This window comes from Eubalaena glacialis, chromosome 3 (assembly GCF_028564815.1).
Source record: "Eubalaena glacialis isolate mEubGla1 chromosome 3, mEubGla1.1.hap2.+ XY, whole genome shotgun sequence".
Taxonomy (NCBI): domain Eukaryota; kingdom Metazoa; phylum Chordata; class Mammalia; order Artiodactyla; family Balaenidae; genus Eubalaena; species Eubalaena glacialis.
Genome location: NC_083718.1, coordinates 194,639,774 through 194,661,590, shown reverse-complemented (window position 1 = coordinate 194,661,590; position 21,817 = coordinate 194,639,774). Strand labels below are relative to the sequence as shown.

At 68.0% G+C, this 21,817-nt stretch overlaps 3 protein-coding genes across 11 annotated transcripts; 2 read left to right on the top strand and 1 right to left on the bottom strand.

The window, feature by feature from the left end:
* The first annotated feature begins 33 nt into the window (after positions 1–33).
* CPTP (ceramide-1-phosphate transfer protein) lies at positions 34–4,026 on the top strand. 6 transcript variants are annotated; one of them, XM_061185184.1, is made up of 3 exons: positions 34–136; positions 2,174–2,306; positions 2,470–4,026. In XM_061185184.1, the coding sequence occupies exons 2-3, from the start codon at positions 2,185–2,187 to the stop codon at positions 2,990–2,992; spliced, it is 645 nt and encodes a 214-aa protein (XP_061041167.1). In that variant the 5' UTR covers positions 34–136; positions 2,174–2,184; the 3' UTR covers positions 2,993–4,026. The 6 variants fall into 6 exon arrangements, with proteins under 6 accessions (XP_061041167.1, XP_061041162.1, XP_061041165.1 ...); XM_061185179.1 differs by having other exon boundaries at positions 66–155; positions 2,470–4,025; XM_061185182.1 differs by having other exon boundaries at positions 96–117.
* A 1,472-nt stretch (positions 4,027–5,498) lies between these two features.
* On the top strand, positions 5,499–8,419 carry TAS1R3 (taste 1 receptor member 3). The gene is given in 13 exon segments (XM_061185167.1): positions 5,499–5,816; positions 5,818–6,106; positions 6,183–6,498; positions 6,501–6,737; positions 6,740–6,963; positions 7,066–7,115; positions 7,117–7,216; positions 7,218–7,359; positions 7,521–7,608; positions 7,610–7,683; positions 7,686–7,715; positions 7,718–7,931; positions 7,933–8,419. Coding segments are annotated over 13 exon segments (2,400 nt in total). The 5' UTR covers positions 5,499–5,667.
* An 862-nt stretch (positions 8,420–9,281) lies between these two features.
* Positions 9,282–21,270, bottom strand: DVL1 (dishevelled segment polarity protein 1). Of its 4 annotated transcripts, none has more exons than XM_061185170.1 (15): positions 21,035–21,270; positions 15,576–15,645; positions 15,327–15,448; positions 14,942–15,045; positions 14,561–14,699; positions 14,231–14,324; positions 14,083–14,152; positions 13,861–14,000; positions 13,709–13,785; positions 13,558–13,625; positions 13,271–13,423; positions 12,518–12,649; positions 12,266–12,433; positions 11,908–12,114; positions 9,282–10,638 (listed from the first exon to the last, which is right to left on the bottom strand). In XM_061185170.1, the coding sequence occupies exons 1-15, from the start codon at positions 21,202–21,204 to the stop codon at positions 10,250–10,252; spliced, it is 2,103 nt and encodes a 700-aa protein (XP_061041153.1). In that variant the 5' UTR covers positions 21,205–21,270; the 3' UTR covers positions 9,282–10,249. The 4 variants fall into 4 exon arrangements, with proteins under 4 accessions (XP_061041153.1, XP_061041154.1, XP_061041151.1 ...); XM_061185171.1 differs by having other exon boundaries at positions 13,346–13,423; XM_061185168.1 differs by having other exon boundaries at positions 14,083–14,324.
* Positions 21,271–21,817: the final 547 nt, after the last annotated feature.

Sequence of the window (21,817 nt, the reverse complement as noted above, 5' to 3'; positions counted from 1 at the left end):
ACGGAAACGCGGGCCCGCGCATCGGACCTTCTGATTGGGCGGCCGGCAGGCAATCCCGGGCGGTGGGACGGTGGCCGGGGGCGGGGCCGCGGCCCCCACGGCGGCTGCGCGGCGCAGGTGAGAGGCGGCGGCGCAGGTGAGAGGCGGCGGCGCAGGTGAGCCGGCCGCGATGGGGGTGAGCCGGCCGCGGTGGGGTCGAGCTGGCGCCGGGGGAACCCAGCCCAACCGAACCGGGCGTGGGAGGGGGCGGCCGAGGACCCGGCTCCTGCGCTGGCCCGGACTCCGGGCCCCTGACCCATCCCTGGGCCTCAGCTGGAGCAGGACCCACCTGAGCCCCGGGTCCCAGCTCGGCGCCACCCGGAGCCCCCTTAGCAGGCGAGACTTGCAGAACTTCCCGGACAGGGCCCCGCTCCCACCCGCTGGGGCTGGGGTGCCGGAGGGTTGCCCCCTTTTTCCTGGGGTCCTTCAGCCTGGTGTCAGCCACAGGGCTCCGGTGCTCAGGCCGGCCTCAGGACGAGCCCTGACCTTGGGACCGTGGACTGCCCCTGGGGGAGCCTTGGCGGTGCCCTGCATCACCTTCCCAGAGCTGGCAGGCTGCCCGCCCCCGGCCGCGCCGCCCCTGCCCTTCCTGTTGTTTCCAAGCTCTGAAAGGCTGCTGGCACCTCCTGTTGGCTGCTGGCTCAGGTTCTGGGCAGGAAGGCCAGGCCCACAGGATGTCTGGTGACCAGGAAGGTAGCCCTGAGGGCCTCAGAGGCCATCTGCTTGGTGGACAGAAGACTGAGGGCCTGAGAGAGGGTAGGGGTGTTCTGGAAACCTCCGGAGTGTTACCTCCCTGAGGCCAGGCCCGGCTGTCCCCCACACCTGAGGACAGGGTGAGCTCACCTCTGGGCACTCCACCCAGTGCCAGGCATGCGGCCGAGCCGTGGGGCCTTCAGGGCCTCAGCAGCACCTACTGGGCCCCATCAGATGCTCCCAGCAGCCTGGGTGGTGGGCAGGGAAGGGTGTGCGGGCCCATTTTCCCCAAAGATGTAGGACAGGATCTTAGAACAGTGCATGATTTGCTCACAGAGTGGAAGGCAGACCCTGCCCAGGCACACAAGTGTGCTCTCCTGGCTGAGCTTTCACCACACCTCGGGCGACGGGGCTCCCACAGTGCTCCCAGCACCAAGAGCACAGGAACCCCCATGCCGCCCAAAGGGGTGAGAGCTTGTCCTGGACATGAGGTGAGACACAGCTGAGTCCCCAGGGCCTGTCAGAGCCACACCGCAGTGCAGGCCCCAGGCACCCAGGGAGGCAGGGGCTGAGGTGCCCAGCGGCACCCACTAACGCTTGGGCACTTGGGTGTTTGTGGAGTGACTATATGAATGTCAGCAGAATCCAGAGCAGGCGTCTGGCCTGGGGCACTTCTGGACTCCCTGGGGCTGGGGGAGGGCCTGTGGTCCTGCTACCCTTCTGTGTGGGACGGGTACAGTTACAGTAGGAGTGAGAAGACTGGTGTCTGTTCATCTGTCGGCAAATGCTGACCCCGCAGCCTCTGCTCTGGTTGTTGCGATGCAGCTTCAAGCAAGGAAGGGCGTGGCCCTCCGGCCTCGGCCCACAGTCTGTCTCTCCACGGTGCTTATCCTTTTACCTACTGTGTTGGACTTCCTGTCTTTGTTATTATCACACACACACGCACACACACACACACACCTGCCACTAGGATGTCGCCTCAGCGGGGCCGGGCTGTCGGTCTCACTCGCAGTGCACTGGAGTGGGCGCCTGGCTCTGGGTGGGGACTCAGCAAATACTTCTCCAGTTACTAGGAACAGACATACACTCAAGAGAGACAGACTATAAACAAGCAAGAAAACCTGAGCAGAGATGCCTCCCGCAAGTGAGACGTGGTAGTGGTTTGACAAGCCTGAGTGTCAGGGGGGCCGTGCTGAGAGCTGTGGGCCGTGTGCCCGGCAAAGGGCCCGGCCGGGCCAGGCCCGTGTGTCTGCGAGTGTGTGACCTGAGCAGAGCAAGGTGGGCGCCTGGGGATGGGGGCTATTGTGGGCTTTCACTGGGGAGCAGCGGGGTCCCAGCTGTTTGTTTCCAGCTGCCCCTGCCCCCCCTCCCCGAAATAACGACCCAAGGAGGGAGCCTACTCACCAGGAGACGACCCACAGCCTGACTCCCTGTGTTTCAGCTCCTGTGGAAATGGATGACTTGGAGTCAGAGTTTAATCTGAAAGTTGTCCTGGTCAGTTTCAAGCAGTGTGTCAATGAGAAGGAAGAGGTGCTGCTGGACCACTACCTCGCCAGCTGGAGGGGGCTGGTCAGGTGCGTGCGAGGGCCTTTCCTGGCCACGCGTCCCACTTGCATCCCGCCGGCACTTGTAGGCACCTGCCGGCCCGGTGCTGGTCGGCTGTCCTCACTCGCGGCCCAGAAGGTGGGGGGCGCTCTCCCCCGCACCCCCAGCTGAGCGCCTGCCTCCCTCGCGCAGGTTCCTGAACAGCCTGGGCACCATCTTCTCGTTCATCTCCAAGGACGTGGTGGCGAAGCTACAGATCATGCAGCAGCTGTGCGGCGGCCCCCAGCGGGAGCACTACGGCACCCTGCAGGCCATGGTGGCCTACGAGGTTGGCAGCCAGCTGGTGGACCTGGAGCGGCGCTCCCGCCACCCCGACTCGGGCTGCCGGACGGTGCTGCGGCTGCACCGCGCCCTGCACTGGCTGCAGCTCTTCCTGGAGGGCGTCCGCACCAGCCCTGAGGACGCGCGCACTGCCACGCTCTGCACTGACTCTTACAACGCCTCGCTGGCCGCCTACCACCCCTGGATCATCCGCCGGGCCGTCACCGTGGCCTTCTGTGCACTGCCCACACGCAAGGTCTTCCTGGAGACCATGAACGTGGGGTCCCCCGAGCAGGCCGTGGAGATGCTGGGCGAGGCCCTGCCCTTCATCGAACGCGTCTACGACATCTCCCAGAGGCTCTACGCCGAGCACGCCCTGCTGGACCTACCCTAGGGGCTGGCGGGCCCAGGTGGGGTGGGCTTCCCCTAATCCAGAGCTGGGTGGCGGTAGCCGGGACCCATCAGTCCCACCGTGGAACTTTCTGGGTCCCCCTGTGAGCTGAGCTTGTCGGGAGCCACTCAGAGCCTCCAGCCGCTGCAGACAGGCTTCACGGAGAAGGCAGACGCTGGCCGTCTGCTCCACACCCGGCCTCTCCTTTGCCCGGGCATCTCATCTTTACCCTCAGCTAAGTTACACCCATGTCCAGTCAGGCCTCTCCCGGGTGGATGAAGTGCAGGAAGCAGGCACTGGGGGGCAGGATCAGGGTTCATGGAAAAGCTGCCCCTGCCTGGGGGTCAAGTCTGTGAGCTACGGGGAGTCATGGGGCCCAGGACGCAGTGTCTGCCCAGCTGGGCTGCCTTGGGCCCCTCTGTAACGGCTGGCTGTCCCCAGAACAGGGAGAGAGTCCTGGGCAGGGGTCAACACTGCAGGCTTTCTCCCCCCGCCTCGCCGCCGCCTCAGTCAGGGGCCCACGTGTCCTCGGCAGTGACAGCAGGACCTGAAGCCCTGAGGGAAGGCCTGCCCTGCTGCCACCGCCCTGCACACATGCCAGCGGCCGCCTGTAGCCTAGAGTCTGCACAGCACAGCCCGAGAGCCCCCAGGATCCCAGGACTCCTCTGGGCCAGTGCTGGCCTCTCCCTCCCCAGCATCCAGCGAGATGCCGTGTTCCCTCTTCCCTGCCCCTTACTGCTCCATCCCCGTGGAGCTCAGGAGACCCAGGATGACATAGCACAAGGGAGGGGGCCTCGACCGCTTTGCCTCAGTGACAGGCTGGCAGGTGGCCACACCCAGCCCGCCCATCACCCAGTGCTTGGGGGCCTGGCCCCACCCACTGCCTCTTCACTGTGAGGCCAGGACCTCAGGTGCCAAGGGGACATTATTCACTATGCAGCAAATGTACATAAGTGCAAGCTTTCAGGCACCCTTAGAAGCTGTAATACGGGTGATGGTTTTTCCAAAATAAATAAACTGCACTTAGCAGAACTACTGCTCTCCAGGACGGGGGTATTGGGTGTGCCAGGCACCTGCTGCCAGGCAGTCAGGGCCGTGTCAACCACAGGGACGTGAGGTATGCCCTGGCCAGTGCTGGGGTCCTGCCCGTCTCTGTGTACGCTTTAGCCCTGCCAAGCCCCATCTGTTGCCAAGGTCCACATTATCCCCACTTTACAGGTGAGAAAACTGAGTCACAGAATCACCTAAGTGGCTGAGTTGGAAACGCAGGTCTGAGGCCAGCCACACACCGTGTAGAGAGAAGGAAATTTGCCTGGACTGCAGCCAGTGGAGGGGGGCTGCTCACGCCATGGCAGTGGCCTGGACAGAAAGAAGATGCCTGTCAGGGAGGGTCCTCTCAGACGCTGCCCAAAGGCCAGAACTGAATAGCAGTGCCCAACACAAGCCACCTCCCAAGTCCCCACACCCAGCGGGGACCAGAGCCTGGTGTGGTGCCTGCAAAGGCCAGGGACTCTGGGGGAACAGCCTGGGGTTCCCCCGGGCCAGAGAGCGAGGGCTGCACGTGTGTGCACGTGTGCATGCAATGGTGCAGGTCCTGCGCGTGCGTGTAGCATGTGTGCTGTGCCATGTGTGCGCGCCCCACAGGGCAGTGGGGACAGGCAAGGACTGGATCCCTAGACCACGTCCCATAAATGTTTGCCGGGCCCCACCGTACCCCAGGGCCATCGCTAGCCTCCCCCAGCTCCTCTGGGTGCCTGTGGCCTAGTGTCAGTGAGGCCCCCGGCCCCAGACTGGGGGAGACGGGTCCTCAGGCACCCAGAGGCTAAGCGGGAGCTGCTGGCCTGGCCCCCAGGTCCCCGGCACACCCTGGGGCTGACCTGGCTGCAGCAGCCCGTTTGGTTACGGCATTTCCTCCCTCGCTTGCCTGCCGCTCCTCAGGCCCAGCTGTGTGAGCCTGGCCCGCACAGGCAGGGCCCAGGCCCGTGTGAGCACGGCCAGCCACGGGGCCCCGCAGCTTCTAGGCCTTAGACCCTCAAGGTGCACTGTCCCCAGGCAGGCCGAGAGCCTACGGCCTCCCCCTTGGGACCCTCCCCACCCCAGCCGCGGGGTGTAAGCCGGGCCAGCCAGCCATCCACTGTCCTCCTGGCTGGTCTGCAGGGCTGTGGGACACCCCCCCCCCCAGGCTGCCCCTGGGCCTGCCGAGGGAGCCACTCCTGCATTCCCCCGCCCCGGCTGCCGACTGCCTCCCCAGGGCTGGAGGGAGTGTTTCTGTGCCCACTCCCTGGGGCACTGGCACCTCCAAGCCTGTCTCAGGCAGCCGGAGAATCCAGGCCCCTCTGGCAGATGGGTCCGGGGTGACTCCTCTCCAGGAATAGGTGGGTGCCAGGGGCTTGGGCACAGGCAGGTAGCAAGGTCGCAGTCAGTGGCTGCCCAAAGCCTGCCTGCCCGGGCCACTGTCAGCCAGAGAGCCTAGTGGTGGCATCAGGATAAGAGTCCAACGTGAGCACACCTGTGGGGCCCAGGAGATTGAGGACGTCTCCAGGGCCCCGAGCTGGCAGGTGAGGACAGGCAAGTGCTTTGCTAAACAAATCCTCCGCCCCTCCCCGCCCCGACTCCCCGTATCTGGGGCCCCGGTCAGTCTGCCCACTTGCTGTCCCTGCTGGAAGCTGCCACCTGCCATGCCAAGCCTGGCTCTCCTGGGCCTCGCGGCTGTCCTGGGCGTCAGGGCAGGGGCCCCGCTGTGCCTGTCCCGGCAGCTCAGCCGGCCAGGGGACTACGTGCTGGGGGGCTCTTCCCCCCTGGGCTCAGCTGAGGATGCTCTCGTCCCCTGGGCTGCTCTGGGCGCTGGCCACGACGATGGCCGTGGAGGAGATCAACAGCGGATCCACCCTGATCCCCGGGCTGCGCCTGGGTTACAACCTCCTCGACACGTGCTGGGAGCCCATGGTCGCCGTGAAGCCCGGCTTGGTGTTCATGGCCAAGGCCGGCAGCCGCAGCGTCGCTGCCTACTGCGATTATATGCAGTACCAGCCCCACGTGCTGGCCGTCATCGGGCCCCACTTGTCCGAGGTCGCCCTGGTCACCGGCAAGTTCTTCAGCTTCTTCCTCATGCCCCACGTGTGCCCCCCAGCCCGCGTCCCCCCTCCTGCCCGCCCCGGGAGCCCCTGCGTCAGGAGCTGCCTTGGGCCCGCAGGTCAGCTACGGCGCCAGCACAGACCGGCTGAGCAGCCGCAAGACGTTCCCGTCCTTCTTCCTCACGGTGCTCAGCGACCGCGTGCAGGCGGCAGCCGGGGTGGAGCTGCTGCGGGAGCTGCACTGGAACTGGGTGGCCGCCGTGGGCAGCGACGACGAGTGCAGCCGGCAGGACCTGAGCCTCTTCTCCGGCCTGGCCGACGCCAAGAGCACCTGCATCGCGCACGAGGGCCAGGTGCCGCTGCCCCGAGCCGGCAGCCCGCGGCTGGGCTCCGTGCAGGGCCTGCGGCGCCGGGTGGACCGGAGCAGCGTGCAGGTGGTGTGGTGTTCTCCTCTGCCTGCGCCGCCCACACCCTCTTCAGCTACAGCATCCGCTATAGGCTCTCGCCCAAGGTGTGGGTGGCCAGCGAGGCCTGGCTGCCCTCAAACCTGGTCATGACGCTGCCCGGCATGGACCGGGTGGGCACGGTGCTCGGCGTCCCGCGTCAGGGCGCCCAGATGCCCGAGTTCCCGTCCTACGTGCGGACGCGCCTGGCCCTGGCCACCGCCCCCGCCTACGCGCCTCGCCGGACGCAGGGCAGCCAGACCTGGAGGAGCACGTGGTGGGGCCGCGCTGCCCCCAGTGTGACCGCATCACCCTGGAGAACGTGACCGACGGGCTGCTGCACCGCCAGACCTTCGCGGCCTTCGCAGCCGTGTACGGCGTGGCCCAGGCGCTCCACAACACGCTGCTCTGCGACACCTCGGGCTACCCTGCGAGGGAGCCTGTGCGGCCCTGGCAGGTGAGGGCACGGGAGCTGTGCCACCAGTGCCCCCAGGGAGGAGGGACGGTGGGGGCAGGTCTGGGCCTGAGGGGGCTCCCCGCCCGCCCCCACCCCCGCCAGCTCCCGGAGAACACGCACCACCTGAGCCTGCGGTTTGACACCAACGGGAACGTGGGCACGGCGGGACCGGACGCCCACCCTGCGCACCGTGGGCACCTTCGACGGCAGCCTGCAGCTCTGGCACTCCCAGATGAGCTGGCACACGCGGGAAACCAGATGAGCGCCAGCCCTGCCTGAGGGAGCCCCAGTGCTCGCGGCAGTGCGAGGAGGGCCAGGTGCGCCGTGTGACGGGCTTCCACTCCTGCTGTTACGACGGCGCCCACTGCAAGGCTGGCAGCTACCAGCGCCACCCAGGTGAGCCCTCCGGGGGGCCTTCCCACGCTGTCGCACGAGCGAGGGCGGGTCCCCGCAGGGTCGGGGGCACAGGCCTGGCTCTGAGGCCAGAGGCCGTGGCAGGGGCGAGGCTGGGGGAAGCCGACGGCCCCCAGCACCCCGCTCTCCTCCCCCCGCCCCAGACGACGCCCTCTGCAGCAAGTGTGACCAGGACCACGGGTCCCCGGACTGGAGCACCGGTGCCTCCCCCGCTGGCCCAAGTTCCTGGGGCTGCTTCTGCTCTGGGCCTGGCTCTGGGCCTGGTGCTGGCAGCCCTGGGAGTCTTCAAATGGCGCCGGCACAGCCCATGGTTCGGGCCTCGGGGGGGCCGCAGGCCTGCTCTGCCTGGGCCTCGTCTGCCTCAGCGTCCTCCTGTTTCCTGGCCGGCCCAGCCCTGCCAGCTGCCTGGCCCAGCCGCCGCTGCACCACCTCCCGCTCACCGGCTGCCGGAGGAGCACACCCTTCCTGCAGGCGGCTGAGATCTTTGTGGGGTCAGAACTGCCGCCGAGCTGGGCAGACCAGCTCTGCAGCCGCCTGTGGGGCGCTGGCTGGTACCTTCCCACCGGAGGCGGTGACAGGCTGGCAAGTGCCGCCCACGGAGGCGCTGGTGCACTGCCACGTGAACTCCTGGGTCAGCTTCGGCCTGGTGCACGCCACCAACGCCACGCTGGCTTTCCTCTGCTTCCTGGGCACCTTCCTGGTAAAGAGCCAGCCCGGGGGCTACAACGGCGCCCGCAGCCTGACCTTTGCCATGCTGGCCTACTTCATCACCTGGGTCTTCTTCGTCCCCCTCTTTGCCAACGTGCATGTGGTCTCCCAGCCCGCCGTGCAGATGGGCGCCATCCTCTTCTGTGTGCTGGGCATCCTGGGCACCTTCCACCTGCCTAAGTGCTACCTGCTGCTGTGGCGGCCGGACCTCAACACCTGAGTTCTTCCTGGGAGGGGGTCCTGGCGATGCCAGAGGGCGAGGCGGCAGTGGGGGCGGGGAGGAGACTCAGGGAAAAAACAAGCGACCCCTGACCCAGTGACCTCACCCCAGTGAACTCATACCTAGTCAAGGTGCCCCCAGACCGAGTCCCTATGCAGCAACCTGCAGACTGTGCTCCAACTCCGCTGCGACTCCCCAGCCCTGCATTCTGCTGACCTTGACCCCACAGTGACCTCCAGAGTGCATAAGGGGCCTCAGCTCCGTGGGATCTCAACCCCTGGGGCCCCAGAGTCAGGCTCTGTCCCTGTACTGGCCAAGCCCTGGCCTGCACAGGTGACCCAGCACCACTGTTCCAGACAGAGGCTCATGGAGGCTTCCTCGGGGCCCCCCGTAGCCCAGGCTGAGCGTTCAGGAAAGCCCCCAGCCAAACCATGTGAAGGCAAAGCTGGGTACCACTTGCCTGGCTGGGCCCAGCCTGGGGCCCCCACCCAGCATCCTGTCCAAGCATCGTAGGAGTGGGAGGTTGGTGGGTGGGGTGGGGCTTTCTTGACCCCTCTGCAGGGGTGTGTGCCTGACTGTGGGCCCCAGTGCAGGGCAGAGACCCGCTCAGGAAGGAGGGGGCACCCAGCTTCCTTCTCTGTCCCTGCCCAGTGAGCCAGTAGAATGTGGTCAGTCACCTCCAGCACCGCGGACAGAGCCCGGCCAGGGTGGGGGGTCAGCACCAAGGCCAGCACCAGCCGCAAGGACAGACCACCCCTCCCCCCCCTCCCCCCCACATCCCCCCCACCCCAGCACCACGGACAGAACACCGCCCGCCAGGACTGCTGCAGCCAGGGCCTTGTCGCTGAGCTGGCACCCAGAGGACAGCACCTAGCCAGTCCTGGGTCAGCTCTCGGCCGGACCCTGGGGAAGCTGACCCGGCCCCTGCACCCCAATCTCCTAAAGTGGGGAAAAAAAGACACAGATCACACGTCAGTCCCATAAAATTAAATGCTTTTTAGTGTTTAAAATAGCATTTACACAGAAGCAGCTCTATTAACTATCCGGACGACGCTCCAGCTCCATTCGGTATCTACAGTGCAGACGTGTGCAGGCCAGCGACCCTGGGCGGGAGCAGCCTGCGTGCGTGCGTGCGTGCGTGGGCGGCCACCCCAGGACCGCGGGGAGGGGCGAGCTGGCCACGCCCTCTGCCCCAGACCCCGCCCCGGCAGCAGCTGTGTGCATCTGTGGCCCTCGCCCTCAGGGTCACCTTCCCTCTCCTGCCATCTCCCCCTCACCGTCCTCCCGCACACCTTCCGACACACCGTGTGTCCCTGCGGGGTGGGGGGGGAATACATGAAACTCTGCTCCAGTGGCTGGTAGTGGGGGACAGCTGACTTGGCTGCCACCCCGTGGAGCACACAGGCCAGGCAATAAATAAATAAATTAGATCCCTACCCTGGGCAGCCACAGAGAGGCCTCGGGGCTAGGACCCTACCCCCGAGAGGGCCCCCCACCCCGGCCTGGGCAGGATGGGGGGTGGGGCCTGTGAACCGGGTGAAGAGGGGGGCCCAGGCCTAGCGGCCACCTCTCAGCTCAACCTGAGGCCCTGTGCACAGCACTGTGGGCGAGTGCGGGTCCCTGAGGCACACGCCAAGGGGGGCAGGTCAGACCTGCCTGAGCACGGGGAGATGGAGGCCCCCCCCACCAGGGTCTGCACAGACACAGCTGCTCTGGCCAGGAGTGGACGGGCTGCCATCCAGGTTACGGTGGCCTGGGCTGCCCTCAGCCCCTCCCCTCTAGCCTGCTGCCACTCTGGCCAGGCCCAGACCCCATGGCACAAAGCACAGGCTGGTCTGGCCCAGGAAGGCCACGAAGGCCACAGCTCCAGGTGCAGCACCCTCCTGCAGGGGCAGCAGGACCACTGGCTGCCCCACGGCCAGGCTGGAAGCACTCTCTCCTTGGTCACATGATATCGACAAAGAACTCACAGGGGTTCCCCATGGCCTTCTGGAAGGACTGGCGGCTGCCCGTCAGCTCTGGGGGGACAGCGGCCAGCTCCCGGACAGGCGGCCCCCCAGGCGGCCCGCCCACCACCGAGTACGCCTTTGTCAGGGGGTGCAGCGGGGGGAGCCCTGGGGCGGCGGCCGAGGCCTGGCTGCGCGGGCTGCTGCCACGGCTGAGCTGGCTAGCAGGACGCTCCCGCCAGCCGCCGCTGCCCACCCCACTTGGCACTGTGTGGTCTGACTCGCTGCCACTGCCCCCAGCTCCAGCCGACCGGCTCTCCTTCTCACGCCCCAGGGCCCGACGGCTGCTCCCGCCAGCGCTCCGGGTGGACCCACTGCTTTTGCTTCCTGGGGTCAAGAAGGGGGGAGAGGAATGGGATGGTCAGTGCCAGGCCTTGCTTCTTCCAAGACAGCCGGCCACTGCGAGGACAACCAGGGGCAGAACCTGGTGGTCCTGAGCCGGGGTGCAGGTTGCGGGGGGGAGCCATGCAGACACGAGGGCTGGGCCGGCCCCGCCCAGGGAAGCAGGAGCAGCTACAGCACACCGGAGCGGGGGGGGGGGGTGGTGTGCAGGGGGGGGGGCAGTGGCAGACAGGCAGGGACACGGGCCAGCTCAGTGCCCCCACTCCTCACCCCAGTGCCTGAACCAAGGGCCTGGTCTTGCAGCTGAGAAACTGAGGCCCAGAGAAGGCCGTGTGTGCTCGGCGCACCTGCCGGCCATCTTGGGCTCCCCACCCAAGACCCGCCTTTCATCTGACCCCGGAGCCCTGGCTGGCCACTCGGCTCAGCCCCTCCTGGGCTCAGGAAGTGTCGGGAACCTGAAGACGCCCACTGGCTGGGGACGTGCCGGGAGGGACGCCGGGCAGGACCCTGGCTTACCGGCCCCGAGGGTCCGTTCCGCTAGTCCTTCAGTCTAAGGCTTGCCCAGCACAAAGCAAGGGATAGATGAGTTACACAGCAGGCCCGGATGGGCACCCACACCCTGCTACCAGGGCGTGACCCCGCCGGCTGGGCCTGTCCAGGGTCCACAGGTGCCCAACACGGCTTCCCCTTGGACACCGCTACCCTCCGATCCACTCTCCTGTCTCCCCGTCCCTTTCTGGGTCCACTGGGCCAGCCACCAGACCTCTCCCCGGACGCTGGGGGCATGGGCCCACGGGCCTCACTGACCCCACTCAGCCTCGGGACACTTCCAACAGGTCCCCTCCTCAGGGACACCCCAAGCTTCCCGCTCAGCTGCCCCATACATCCCAGCATCGAGCTGGGCCGTCTATGAAACTGTCACCTCCGGCTGCAGGTGGAAGGTGGAGGTCTCTGTCCTCCACTGTGTCCTGGGGTCCCCGTGCCGCTCCCCCACCAGGGCCACCACACCCCGACGCCCCCATCCTTCCCACACCACCTCCGGCCTCTGCCACGGCTGGAGCACCGGCCCCCACACACAACCCCTGAAGCCTCCGGGTTCTTCTCCCTGGCCCCCTTCGACCACTCGCCCCTTCTAGAAGGAGCCACCCAGGGCCCAAGCACAGAGCGGATGGGAGCGCACAGGGCGGGGGAGCCGGTACACAGGGCAGAGCCAGGCGGTGGGGAAGGTGTGGCGGCCGGGCGGGAGGCCCTCACCTTCACTCTGCTGACTGCCAGCACTGCCGCTGCCGTAGCCGAAGCCGGGGTCCTGGTACGCAGGCGGGAAGCAGGGTGGGGGCCCCGGGTACTGGTAGGGGTAGCCCTGCCCCAGGGGCCAGGGGGCGGCCGGGTGGGGCAGCGGGGCCAGCGTGTCCTGATCCGAGGCCCCGCTAGAGCCGCTGTTGAGGTTCAGGGCCGCGAGATCTGCGGAGGGGCAGGCGGAGGTGGGGTGGGGGGTGAGGGCGGGGTAGGCGGGGTGAGGGCGGGGTGAGGGCGGGGTGAGGGCGGGGTGAGGGCGGGGTGAGGGCGGGGTGGGCGGGCCCTCTGGGGACCCCGCCCCGCAGCCCCTACTCACTGCTGCACAGGTCCCCGAAGACGTAGTAGCACTGCTCGGAGAAGGTGATCTTGTTCACCGTGTGGCGCAGGAAGCCACGCTTCAGCATGCTGCTGGCGTACTTGCGCGCCTCCCGCCGCTCACGGAAGCCCTCCAGGTGCGTGTACAGCCAGTCCACCACGTCCGCCCCTGGCGCGGCAGGCGGACGTCAGGCAGGGGCCCCGGGCCGCCCCGTCGCCGCCCCGCCCCCTCTGCTGGCCCTGGGACCCTCACCGATGACGGCGTTGGCGATGGTGATCTTGAGCCACATGCGGTCGCGGATCTCCAGGCCTGAGTCCGGCAGCTGCATGACCCGGACGACAGCGCCCATGTCACTCTTCACCGTCAGCGGCACCTCCTCCAGCTCTGCAAGGCACGGCCTCCTTCTCAGCCCGGGTGGCTGACAGACGGGGTGGGGGTCAGACGGACCCCAGGTCCCACCTGCCGCAGCCCTCAGAGGCCAGGCTCTGCTGGCCCAGTGACTGGGGGGTCCAGCCCCACTGCTTGACAGCCCCGCAGGGTCAGGGAGCCGGCACGGGGGTGGGCCTTCGTCTCCTACCCTGCAGGGGCTTCCTCAGAATCTCGGGTCCAACCAGGACGAGGCCCCCCCGGCCCTGCAGACCGGAGCCCCATGGGCGGAGATCGGGCCTCTTCAACCCCCTCCCGCGCGAGCTCGGGGCTATTAGTCATGTTAGTGGCAGAAAAGCAAGGTGAGGGCCCCACGCAGACAGCCGCCCCTCCCCGCCCCGCACGCAGACCCCTGGGCTGGCCGGGCCCCTCCAGGCATCTTCCGCCTCCACCACGTGAACAGAGGCCGGGAGGAGGGCGGAGCCCAGTCGGCGCCGCACGCATCTGACCACGCGGGCCTGGCAGCAGCGCAAACGCTCGAGCCTGGCATGGCCCTCGGGTGCGACCGTGCCAGGTGGGCGCCGCGGCCAGGCCCTCGCCTGGGGCCTCAGTTCCCTGATCTCGTGAGCCGCCACTTACGCGGAGCGCCGGGCACCGAGCTGGTTAGTGAGGACGAGCTGGTGCGCGTGACGGCGCTGGAGCAGGGGCTCGTACCGTAGCGGGGCAGGGCTCCGGTCAGCGCCGCCGTGTGGGACAACCAGGCGGCCGGGTCGATGGGCCGGACGGGGTCAGCTGGGCGGCCACCGCGCGGCAACAGACGGACGGCGGGAGAGAAAGCAGAGCACAGGGGCGCAGAGGAGAGAGGACCTTCAGGCTGCGCTGGGCACCCCCCGCCCCCGCCCCGCTGGCCCCGTGGGGTCACTCACCCCTCGGGATGGTGAAGTAGCTCCGGGGCGTCGGGTCCCAGCACTTGGCCACAGTGAGGCTGATGGGCCTGCGGGGAGGGCGGGTCACACGGCGAGGCCCCGGGGGTACCCCCCACCTCTCAGCCCCCGCCCCGCCCGCCCCGCGCCTCACCCTGTCTGGGACACGATCTCCCGCAGGACCCGCACCGCGTCGTCGTTGCTCATGTTCTCAAAGTTGACGTCGTTCACCTGGGGGCGAGGGGTCAGCGCGGTGGGTGCGGGGGCCGGCCCCCCGGCCCCCCGGCGGCTCCCCCGGCCCCGCACCTGCAGCAGCATGTCACCCGGCTCGATGCGGCCGTCGGCGGCCACGGCGCCGCCCTTCATGATGGAGCCGATGTAGATGCCGCCGTCGCCCCGGTCGTTGCTCTGGCCCACGATGCTGATGCCCAGGAAGTGGTGCCTCTCTGCAGAGAGGTGGGGTGAGCAGGTGCCCCCCATCCGAGGACCCCGTGCCCGGCCCAGGGACCCGCCCCGCCGAGGCCTCACCCATGTTGAGCGTGACGGTGATGATATTCAGGGACATGGTGGAGTCCGTGATGCTGCTGAAGGAGGAGGCCTGCGGGGCGGCGCCAGGTGAGGGGCTGCGGGTGGGACCGCGGCTGGGACCCACCTGCCCGCTCGGGCCCACACCTACCCGGTCTGTCTGCCGCAGGCGCTGCTTCCGCCGCCGGCGCTTGTGCTTCCGGATGAGCCGGGAGGAGGTGCTCTGCTCCGTGGAGCTGCTCAGCCTGGCGGGGTTGGGGGTCGGCGCAGAGTCAGGGCCTGGCCACCCCCTCCCCCACGCAGCTGGGGAAACTGAGGCCAGGGGGCGGGGGCGGGGGCGGGGCCAGACCTGGGGAAAGCCGCCCCCCCCAAGACAGTGAGCCACCAGCAGGGACCCTGCCCACACGCACATGCACACGGACACACGCGCGCGCACCTGCGCACACGCCCCGCCCCGCCTCCCGCCCGCGCCCTCGCCCACCGGCTGGTGTTGTCGTCCTCCTCCGAGTCGATGAAGCTGCTGGACTCAAGTTCACTGCTCAGCATGGTGGACGCGCTGTCGGGGGGCAGCCCCAGGTCCCGCCGCCGGTCCCCCCTCGGGTGCCCGTTGGTCCGGGTGGCTGTAGGGACAGCAGGGAGGGGGGCTGGCCGTGGGGTCCCCTGGAGGTCACGGGCGGCCCTGCAGCCTCGAGCACCTGTTGACCTGGGAGCTGGCAGGGTGACCGATGGGTTGCTGGGGGGGCCACTAGGGTCCTGGAACCTCTGCCAAGGGACCCCCGCTGGACAGGGCAGTACCTGGGGGTCAGCAGGGGCTTGGGGTGCCCATGGGGTCCCAGGGAGGTCAAGGGTGCGGCCTCGTTACCCTCCTCGCGGTTCCGGCGTCGGGCTCGCTCCCGCCGGTGGCTGACCAGGGACTCCGTGCCGGTCTCATTGTCCATCCCATCTCGGCTGCCGGCCACATTCGGGCTGTGCCGACGAGGGGGGTTGGGCTGGGGCGGCCGGGCCACTCACGCCTCGAACGCCCTCCCAGCTCCTCTGCTCCCCTCGTCTGGTGGGACCCCGACTCCAGCAGGGGCCCCCATCCGCCCGCCGGCCCGCTCCAGGCCTCTCCGCCCGCCCCTCCTCCGCTGACCAGCGCCTACTGACCGTGGGTCCCTGCTCAGCTGCCCCTCCCCACCCTACCAGGCCTGGCAGGACGCAGGCCCCTCAGAACCACTGGGCTCAGCGCCACCCCTCAGAGTCCTTACTGGAAGGAGGGGGGCCGGGAGTCCCCGATGCCACCTGTCCGCTCGAGAGGCGGGGGCAGGTCTGCGTGGCCGTCAGTGCCCTGAGACCCTGCATCCGAGTGTGTGCCCTCAGCCAGGACCAGCTGCGGAGGAGAGCAGGGCTCAGGGACCAGCTTCTAGGCGACCCTTGGCAGGGCACCGGGGCACAGGTGACCAGCCTCCTCCACTCCCACCAGCCCAGGGCCCTCTGCCAGCATCCCGTGGACTCACCCAGGAGACCACGCGGCCGTTGAAGCAGGGCAGCCTAGCATTATCGTCGGAGATCTCCTCCTTCACAACCCTGCGGGCAGACGCAGCCGTGAGGCCACTGCAGTGGGGCCTGCTCCCAGCACTGGGCTCTGGAGGAGGGCCCCCAGCTCGTCTGGGGTGCGGGCCACACGGGGCGTCCAGCCACACGCCCAGATGTCAGCCTGTGCGGATGCCCCCACCCGGCACTTCCCTTCCCAGGAACCTTTACCATCCTTCCAAGGGCCCCTTCCAGGGCCCAGGTCCAAGGGGGCCCAGACACTCCCAGCACCAAGAGTCACTGCCTGGACGGCCCTAAAATGCGAGTATCTGCCTTGCTCTGCGCCTCTGTGCCCCCCCGGCCTGTGGATGGTGAGGGCAGAGCCCACCCCACCAGCCTAGAACAGGGCCTGGTTCACAGCAGGCCTCAGCACAGATGCGGGTGCAATCAGACCCCACAGATACGGGCAGGTCGAGAGGGCACAACACACAGACCCACACGCACACACTCCGAGGGCAGGCCACCGCCCTCCTGGCCCATCGGCCCAGCCAGGGAGACAGAAACAGACCCCCACTCACGGCACCAGCCCAACTCGAGACCTGGAAGGGCAGCCAAGCTCAGGGCCAGCTGGGCCCACAGAGAAGCCTCAGGCCCTGGAGGGCAGCGAGCCCCACCAGCCATACCCACTGCCCAGCGGCTAGTCCTGGCCTATCCCTTAATGCTGCCCCCAGTCAGGTGGGCTTGGGGTGGGGTGGGAGAGGCAGATCGCCAAGGGCCAGGGCAATGCTAACTGGGAAGGAGGCCAATGACCCTGGGGTCAGAAACTGGTTGGGGAGGTCCAGGTGTCAGGTTCAAAAGGGTGAGGAGGGCAGCAGGGGAAGGGCCACGGGGCAGGGCGGGCAGTGCTGTGGCCCAGACACATCCCACACTGCGGCCTCCCGGAGGCCCGGAGAGCAGGGCAGGCAGGGCGGGGCCTGCAGCAGGAGTGCCCCGAGGCCCCGCCCCCTGGAGGCCAGCCCTGCCCAGCGTGGCAGGTTCCTACACCTGGGACTTGGGCCCAGTGCAGAAACAGGAGCCGGGAGGACCAGGCGGGAAGCGGCCTTGTGGCCCGCTGGGCCCAGACACCGCGACTCGGCTAGTCCTCGGCAGCAGCAGGTGGCACACGACGCCCCCACCCACAAGGAGAGGGCCCAGGACCTCAGGGCAGAGTGGACGGAGGAGACGGGCCAGGCTGGGAGGGAGGGGGCACCCCGCCAGGGTCCTTCGGTGACCCCCCCAGACGCACCCCAGGGCCAGCCACACAGGCACAGACGAGGTGGACAGAACAAGGGACAGAAAGAGTCATTTCTCAGGACGCCCCTCTCCCCAGTGAGGAGGAGACACTGTGCTTGTGGCCCCCACTCACGCAACACAGTCCGGCAGAGCTGAGCGCTGGGGAGGCCGAGGCCCAGCCCAAGATCTAGTCAAGGAGGCCACACAGAAGGTTGTCACCCCAGGAAGACCTGCGGTGGCCTGGGGACGCTTGGGGTTCTGCCAGCTGCAGCCAACAGACAGGGGGCTGCAGCAAGCCCTCCCGGGGGCCCAGCAGGCCCCGAGCACCATCTCTGAGTGACTGCGGCAACAGAGACCCGGGAGGGACCTGGTTCCCACTTCACAGCCCAGGTGGCCTGGCCGGCAGCCTCCCCTGCCGCCCCCCCGCCCCCGCCCCCGCCCTTTCTGACTCACACCATGGGGCCTGCCTGGCTCCCCCAGAGGCGGACACCCCAGGCAGGGGGGCCCAGGAGCACCGTGAGTGCCCACACAGCCAGGGCCTCCAGATGACCCGCCGCCCGGGGCTGCCTGAGGCCCCCATGTAGCCCACCCACACACGAACGCCCCTCCCAGGGCCCAGAGGCCCTGCTTCCCTGGCCCTCTCCAGCCTGCGAAACGCACACCTTGCAGTCTGTACTACGGGGTATCCTGCCCTCCGCCGGGCGTTGGGGTGCTGAGGGGCAGCTAGGCCGGGACAGCAGGGAGGAAAGGGCAGGTGCCCCAGCCCCCAGGACACAGGGCACAGGGGCACAACGCTGCCCACCCCCGGCGATGGCCAGGGATAGGGACAAGGTCGGGGGTGGGGTTGGTGGACGCCTCGGCCAAGCCTGGGGAAATGCCCCCCAACACAACCCCAGGGCTCCCTCCTGAGCCGGGCCTCCCGGGTCTGAGAGTAGACCTCAGGAGCGGTGGTCAGTGAAGACACTGAACCTCGTGGTGGCCACCCAGGGGCACCCCCGTTGGCATCTTGCCCACAACCTCAGAATTCCTGGCGAAATCCCAGTTACCCTAGAACTTGGGCTGCCCAGCCCCGCCCGCTGCCCCCGCAGACTCGCCCCGCCAAGGAATCTGCTCAAAGCGGGGCCCTTGGAGCTGAGCCAGGGGCCCAGGGGGACCCTTGGGCTCCCAGAGGCCCAGTGGGATGGCCCCAACTGTGTCCGCAGAGGCACAGGGTTCCCCCATGGGTCGGGGTCCTCAGCTCCCACAGAGCCTTCCTCTGTCCCCTCACTGCCTCCTGCCCAGCCTCAGGCTCTGCAGGCCTCAGGGTGAGCGGGTCCCAGTCCTCCAAGCCCTGCCACAAGCTCCGGGGGGTGACCCAACACCACTGGGGGCACTGACCCCAGACGGCAGGCAGAGTGGGAGCTCAGGCAGCCTGGGCCAGGCCAAGCGCAGCCCCCCACTGCACCCCCCAGGGCCCACAGACAGATGGCCCCACAGGCCGGAGCTCCTGGCGCAGAGATGCCGGGGCCAGGGCCGCTGCCAAGTCCAGCCAGGCCTGGAATCGGCAAGGCAGCCCTGGCAGCAGAAACCTGTGAGCCAGACACCCTCAGCCTCTGCCGCTCAGCCCAAAGGTTGGGCCCAGACGTCTCCCTGCACTGCCACTCACCAAACCCGACGCCTGGCACCTCCAGGCCAGCCCAGCACAAGTCCAGAGACCCTCCCCAGCTTCACTGGGACACAAAACCTGTGACCTGCATGGGAAAAGTGGGAGGTGGGCGCAGGACTCGCCACCCACTTAGCCAAAGATGCCCGTGGGGAGTGGGACCCGGCCCAGAGCACGTGGCGGTGGCCACACCTTAGACTTAGTAAGGGAAGGGGTTCCCTTCCTGGCCAGCCGTGGCCAGGAACAGAGGCCCCAGGAACTTAGGGCCCAGCCCACAGTGGGCTGAGGGGTTGGGGCAGGAAGCCCAGGCACACCAGGTGCCCCCATAGTCCCCAATCTGAGGCCACCCCTCTTATGAGGGGGCTGCTGCCCCAGCCCAGCCAGAACCTGCCGCCACTTTCCCCAACCTCCAGCTACATCCACTAAGTATCTAGGGTGAGCCTCCAGCTCTCGTTTATACTAAAGTGTGAGTGACTATTCAGCCCCTCCCAGAGGAAATTTACTACACTGAGTAAATGATTCTACAGAATGAATAAAACTTGGAGCTCTGTAGGTAGACCTCAGGGGAGGCGAGGAAGGAGACAGATCCTCTCCAAGGGTCCCTGAGGCCAACAGGCCACAAACCAGAGGTCTGGGGGGTGGGGAATAAGGTGAGCCTCCCCTGCTCTGTCTGCCCATTGCACCTTCCAGAGTCACCCCAATCCCTCCCCCTCTCCCAGCCCAGTTTACTAGCCCGGTCTTGTTTTCTCCCCCCACATCCCAGTCATGCTGAGACAACCTGAAGAACTCCTACTCGTGCTTCAAGACCCAGATCTCCCTGCCCACTGACCTCCTAGGTCAGGGCACCCATGGGTCCTGCAAATCCTCCAGCAGGCCCAGCCTCTGCTGGGAGTGCACCTTGATGGGGGCAGGGGTCTCTGCAGCTCAGCAGCTACCAGACGGAGGACCAGGGTCAGGGCCCTCAGGATGCACCCCAGATCATGGTCCAAGGGCAGCAACCTAGGGGGCTGGGCACACACTGTGCCACACATTCCCTGCTGGCTTTGGTTTGTGACAGAGTGTGTGTGACTTCAGTAATTTTTGTTGAAATAATAAACTAAGTTAAAAACAAAAGCACCCTTTCACATACCCAGTGCTCACAGCCAAAGCAGAGCAGACCCAGAGCAGTGAGACTGTAGGAGATCACCCAGCGACGGCAGGCTCCCCAGATCAATGCCCCACCCTGTGGAGCCCAGCCTGGGGGTGGCTCCTAACATGAGCCCGGCAGGGCTGGGGGCTGCCAAGAGCACATGCCCTCTTCTCTGCCTCTCCCTGGCGTTGGGGAGGTATGAGAGAGCCCAGCTGCCCACATGTCCCTCAGGCCCTCCTGAGAGCCACAAAGTGGCCTCAGCTTGACCTGACCTGGGCCTGCCCAGGGCCCATGCAAACCGCAGAATCCAGGAAATGGCCTCAATGTCAAAGTCCCGAGACGCAGCCACAGACAAGGACACGGGCTGCCTGAGGGCACCCAGGCACACCTGCTCGGCGGCGCACAAGGCCTCTGCATGCCCCCCCCCCCCCGCCCCCCGCCCCCGTCCCCGCCCCCACCCCAGCACCGCTGAGCAGGGGACTCAGGTTACCCGTGGCTGTGCCGGGTCAGGCCTCAAGCGGACAGCCAGCCTCCAGCTCACCGCTCACCGCTCACCGTTCCAGAGGCCCAGCCCAGCACAAGCGGGAAGTCCCCACGGCCAGGACAGCCACCACTAAGGGCAGACATGGGGACGCTGACACAGAAGCTGCCCCGAGTCAGCAGTTGGCCTGGGCCGCTCCCAGGAACCCAAGTGCCATGTGGCTCAGCAGGGACAGAGGCCCTGTGGCCAGCAACCCCAGGGCAGGGGTGGGTGGAATAAAGCCCCACGTTCCCCAGTGACCCTTGACCTCTGCCCTGTCCCGAGGGCCCTGGAGAAGGGGGTCAGGAGGAGGCTATCCTAAGCCTCCAGAAACTTCTGCAGACCCCAGCAGACAGATCTGTGCCCCTGTCCCAGATCACCTCATTTCCCCCATGCTAACTAGGGAACCCACTGGGTGGCCGGCACCCTGTCCCCACCCCAACCCCTCCCCCCCCAGTACTCGGACACTCCTCTGACCCCAAGCCCCATGAATCGCAAGCTCTCCAGGCCATCCCTAAGCATCTGCCCTCCACATAAGGGGGGCAGAGAACCCTGAGCCTGACAGGTTCCAAGGTGGTATTTTCGAGGTCGACCTGGACTACAGACCTCCACCGCAAGTCACATACACTCAGGACAGGACCCAGGGCAGGTGGAGAAGCCAGGACCCTCGCCTGCCCACCCTCCAGAGCTCTCAGGCTCCTGGGCAGGCAGTCAGGGGCCCAGGCGTCCCCTGCTCAGGGCACAGACAGGTGGGACACACCGCACCGGGGTGCGCAGGCACGGGGAGGCACCGCCCGGGTCACAGCCCCAGGATCTGCCCCGCCTGGCGCAGACAGGTGCCCACACGCGCGCCCGCGCACAGGCCCTGTGGCCCACTGACCCGAAGTCCTGGTCCATGGACTTGAAGAAGAATTTGTAGGCGTGCACGGGCCGGTTGCTGAGCACGTTCTTGAAGTCGGCCAGCGTGACGCGCTCGGGCGCCACGGGCAGCTTGACCAGGTACGGCGTCTCCTCCTCGTCCATGTGATAGATGATCTTGGTCTCCGCCATGGCGCGGCGCTCAGGCCCGGCCCGGGCCTTGGACGCGGGCGCCTCCCCGCCGCCGGCCCGCGCCCCGCCCGCGCGCCGCTCCCGGCCCAGCCGCGACCAGGCCCCCGCGCCCCCGCCCGGCCGCTCCGGCCCCGCCCGCCCTGCCGGCCTCAGCCCCGGCCCCGGCCCCGCGCACACCCCGGCTGCTGCCCCGCCGCCCGCGGCCACCCATGCGCCCCCGGCCCGGGACGCAGGCAGGGAGGGCGCGAGGCCCGCCGCGTCCGTGCGCCCCGCCGCCGCCCCCTCGGGCCGCGCGTTAAAGGGACCGCGGGCCCTGCTGCGCGCGGCCGCGGGGGGCGCCAGAGAGCGGCGGGCCTGACGTCACCGGGCTGCCCGCGGCCCGGGGGCGGGGCTGCGCACGCGCGGGCGCGGCGAGGGCGGGGCCTCCCTGCCTGCGTCCAGGCCCAGAGGCCCTGGCGCGCGCGTCTCGCGGCTGCGGCGTGCACAGGCCGGTAGCTCTCGGCGCCCGGCTCTCCGCCCTTGGGCGGCCGGGCGCACCCCGCGGGGAGGAGGTGGGTGGGGGCCCTCAGGAAGCTCTGCACCCGTCCTGGAGCCCTCGGAGGGGTTCCGCGCG

Excerpts from the sequence above, each read along its gene's own strand:
- CPTP (XM_061185184.1), top strand. The coding sequence starts at position 2,185 with ATGGATGACTTGGAGTCAGAGTTTAATCTGAAAGTTGTCCTGGTCAGT. Across the intron at positions 2,307-2,469 it reads AGCTGGAGGGGGCTGGTCAG|GTTCCTGAACAGCCTGGGCA; the intron begins GTGCGTGCGAGG and ends TCCCTCGCGCAG.
- DVL1 (XM_061185168.1), bottom strand. The coding sequence starts at position 21,204 with ATGGCGGAGACCAAGATCATCTATCACATGGACGAGGAGGAGACGCCG. Across the intron at positions 14,001-14,082 it reads CACCGTCACGCTCAACATGG|AGAGGCACCACTTCCTGGGC; the intron begins GTGAGGCCTCGG and ends ACCTCTCTGCAG. Across the intron at positions 10,639-11,907 it reads TGGCAGTCAGCAGAGTGAAG|GAAGCAAAAGCAGTGGGTCC; the intron begins GTGAGGGCCTCC and ends TCTTGACCCCAG.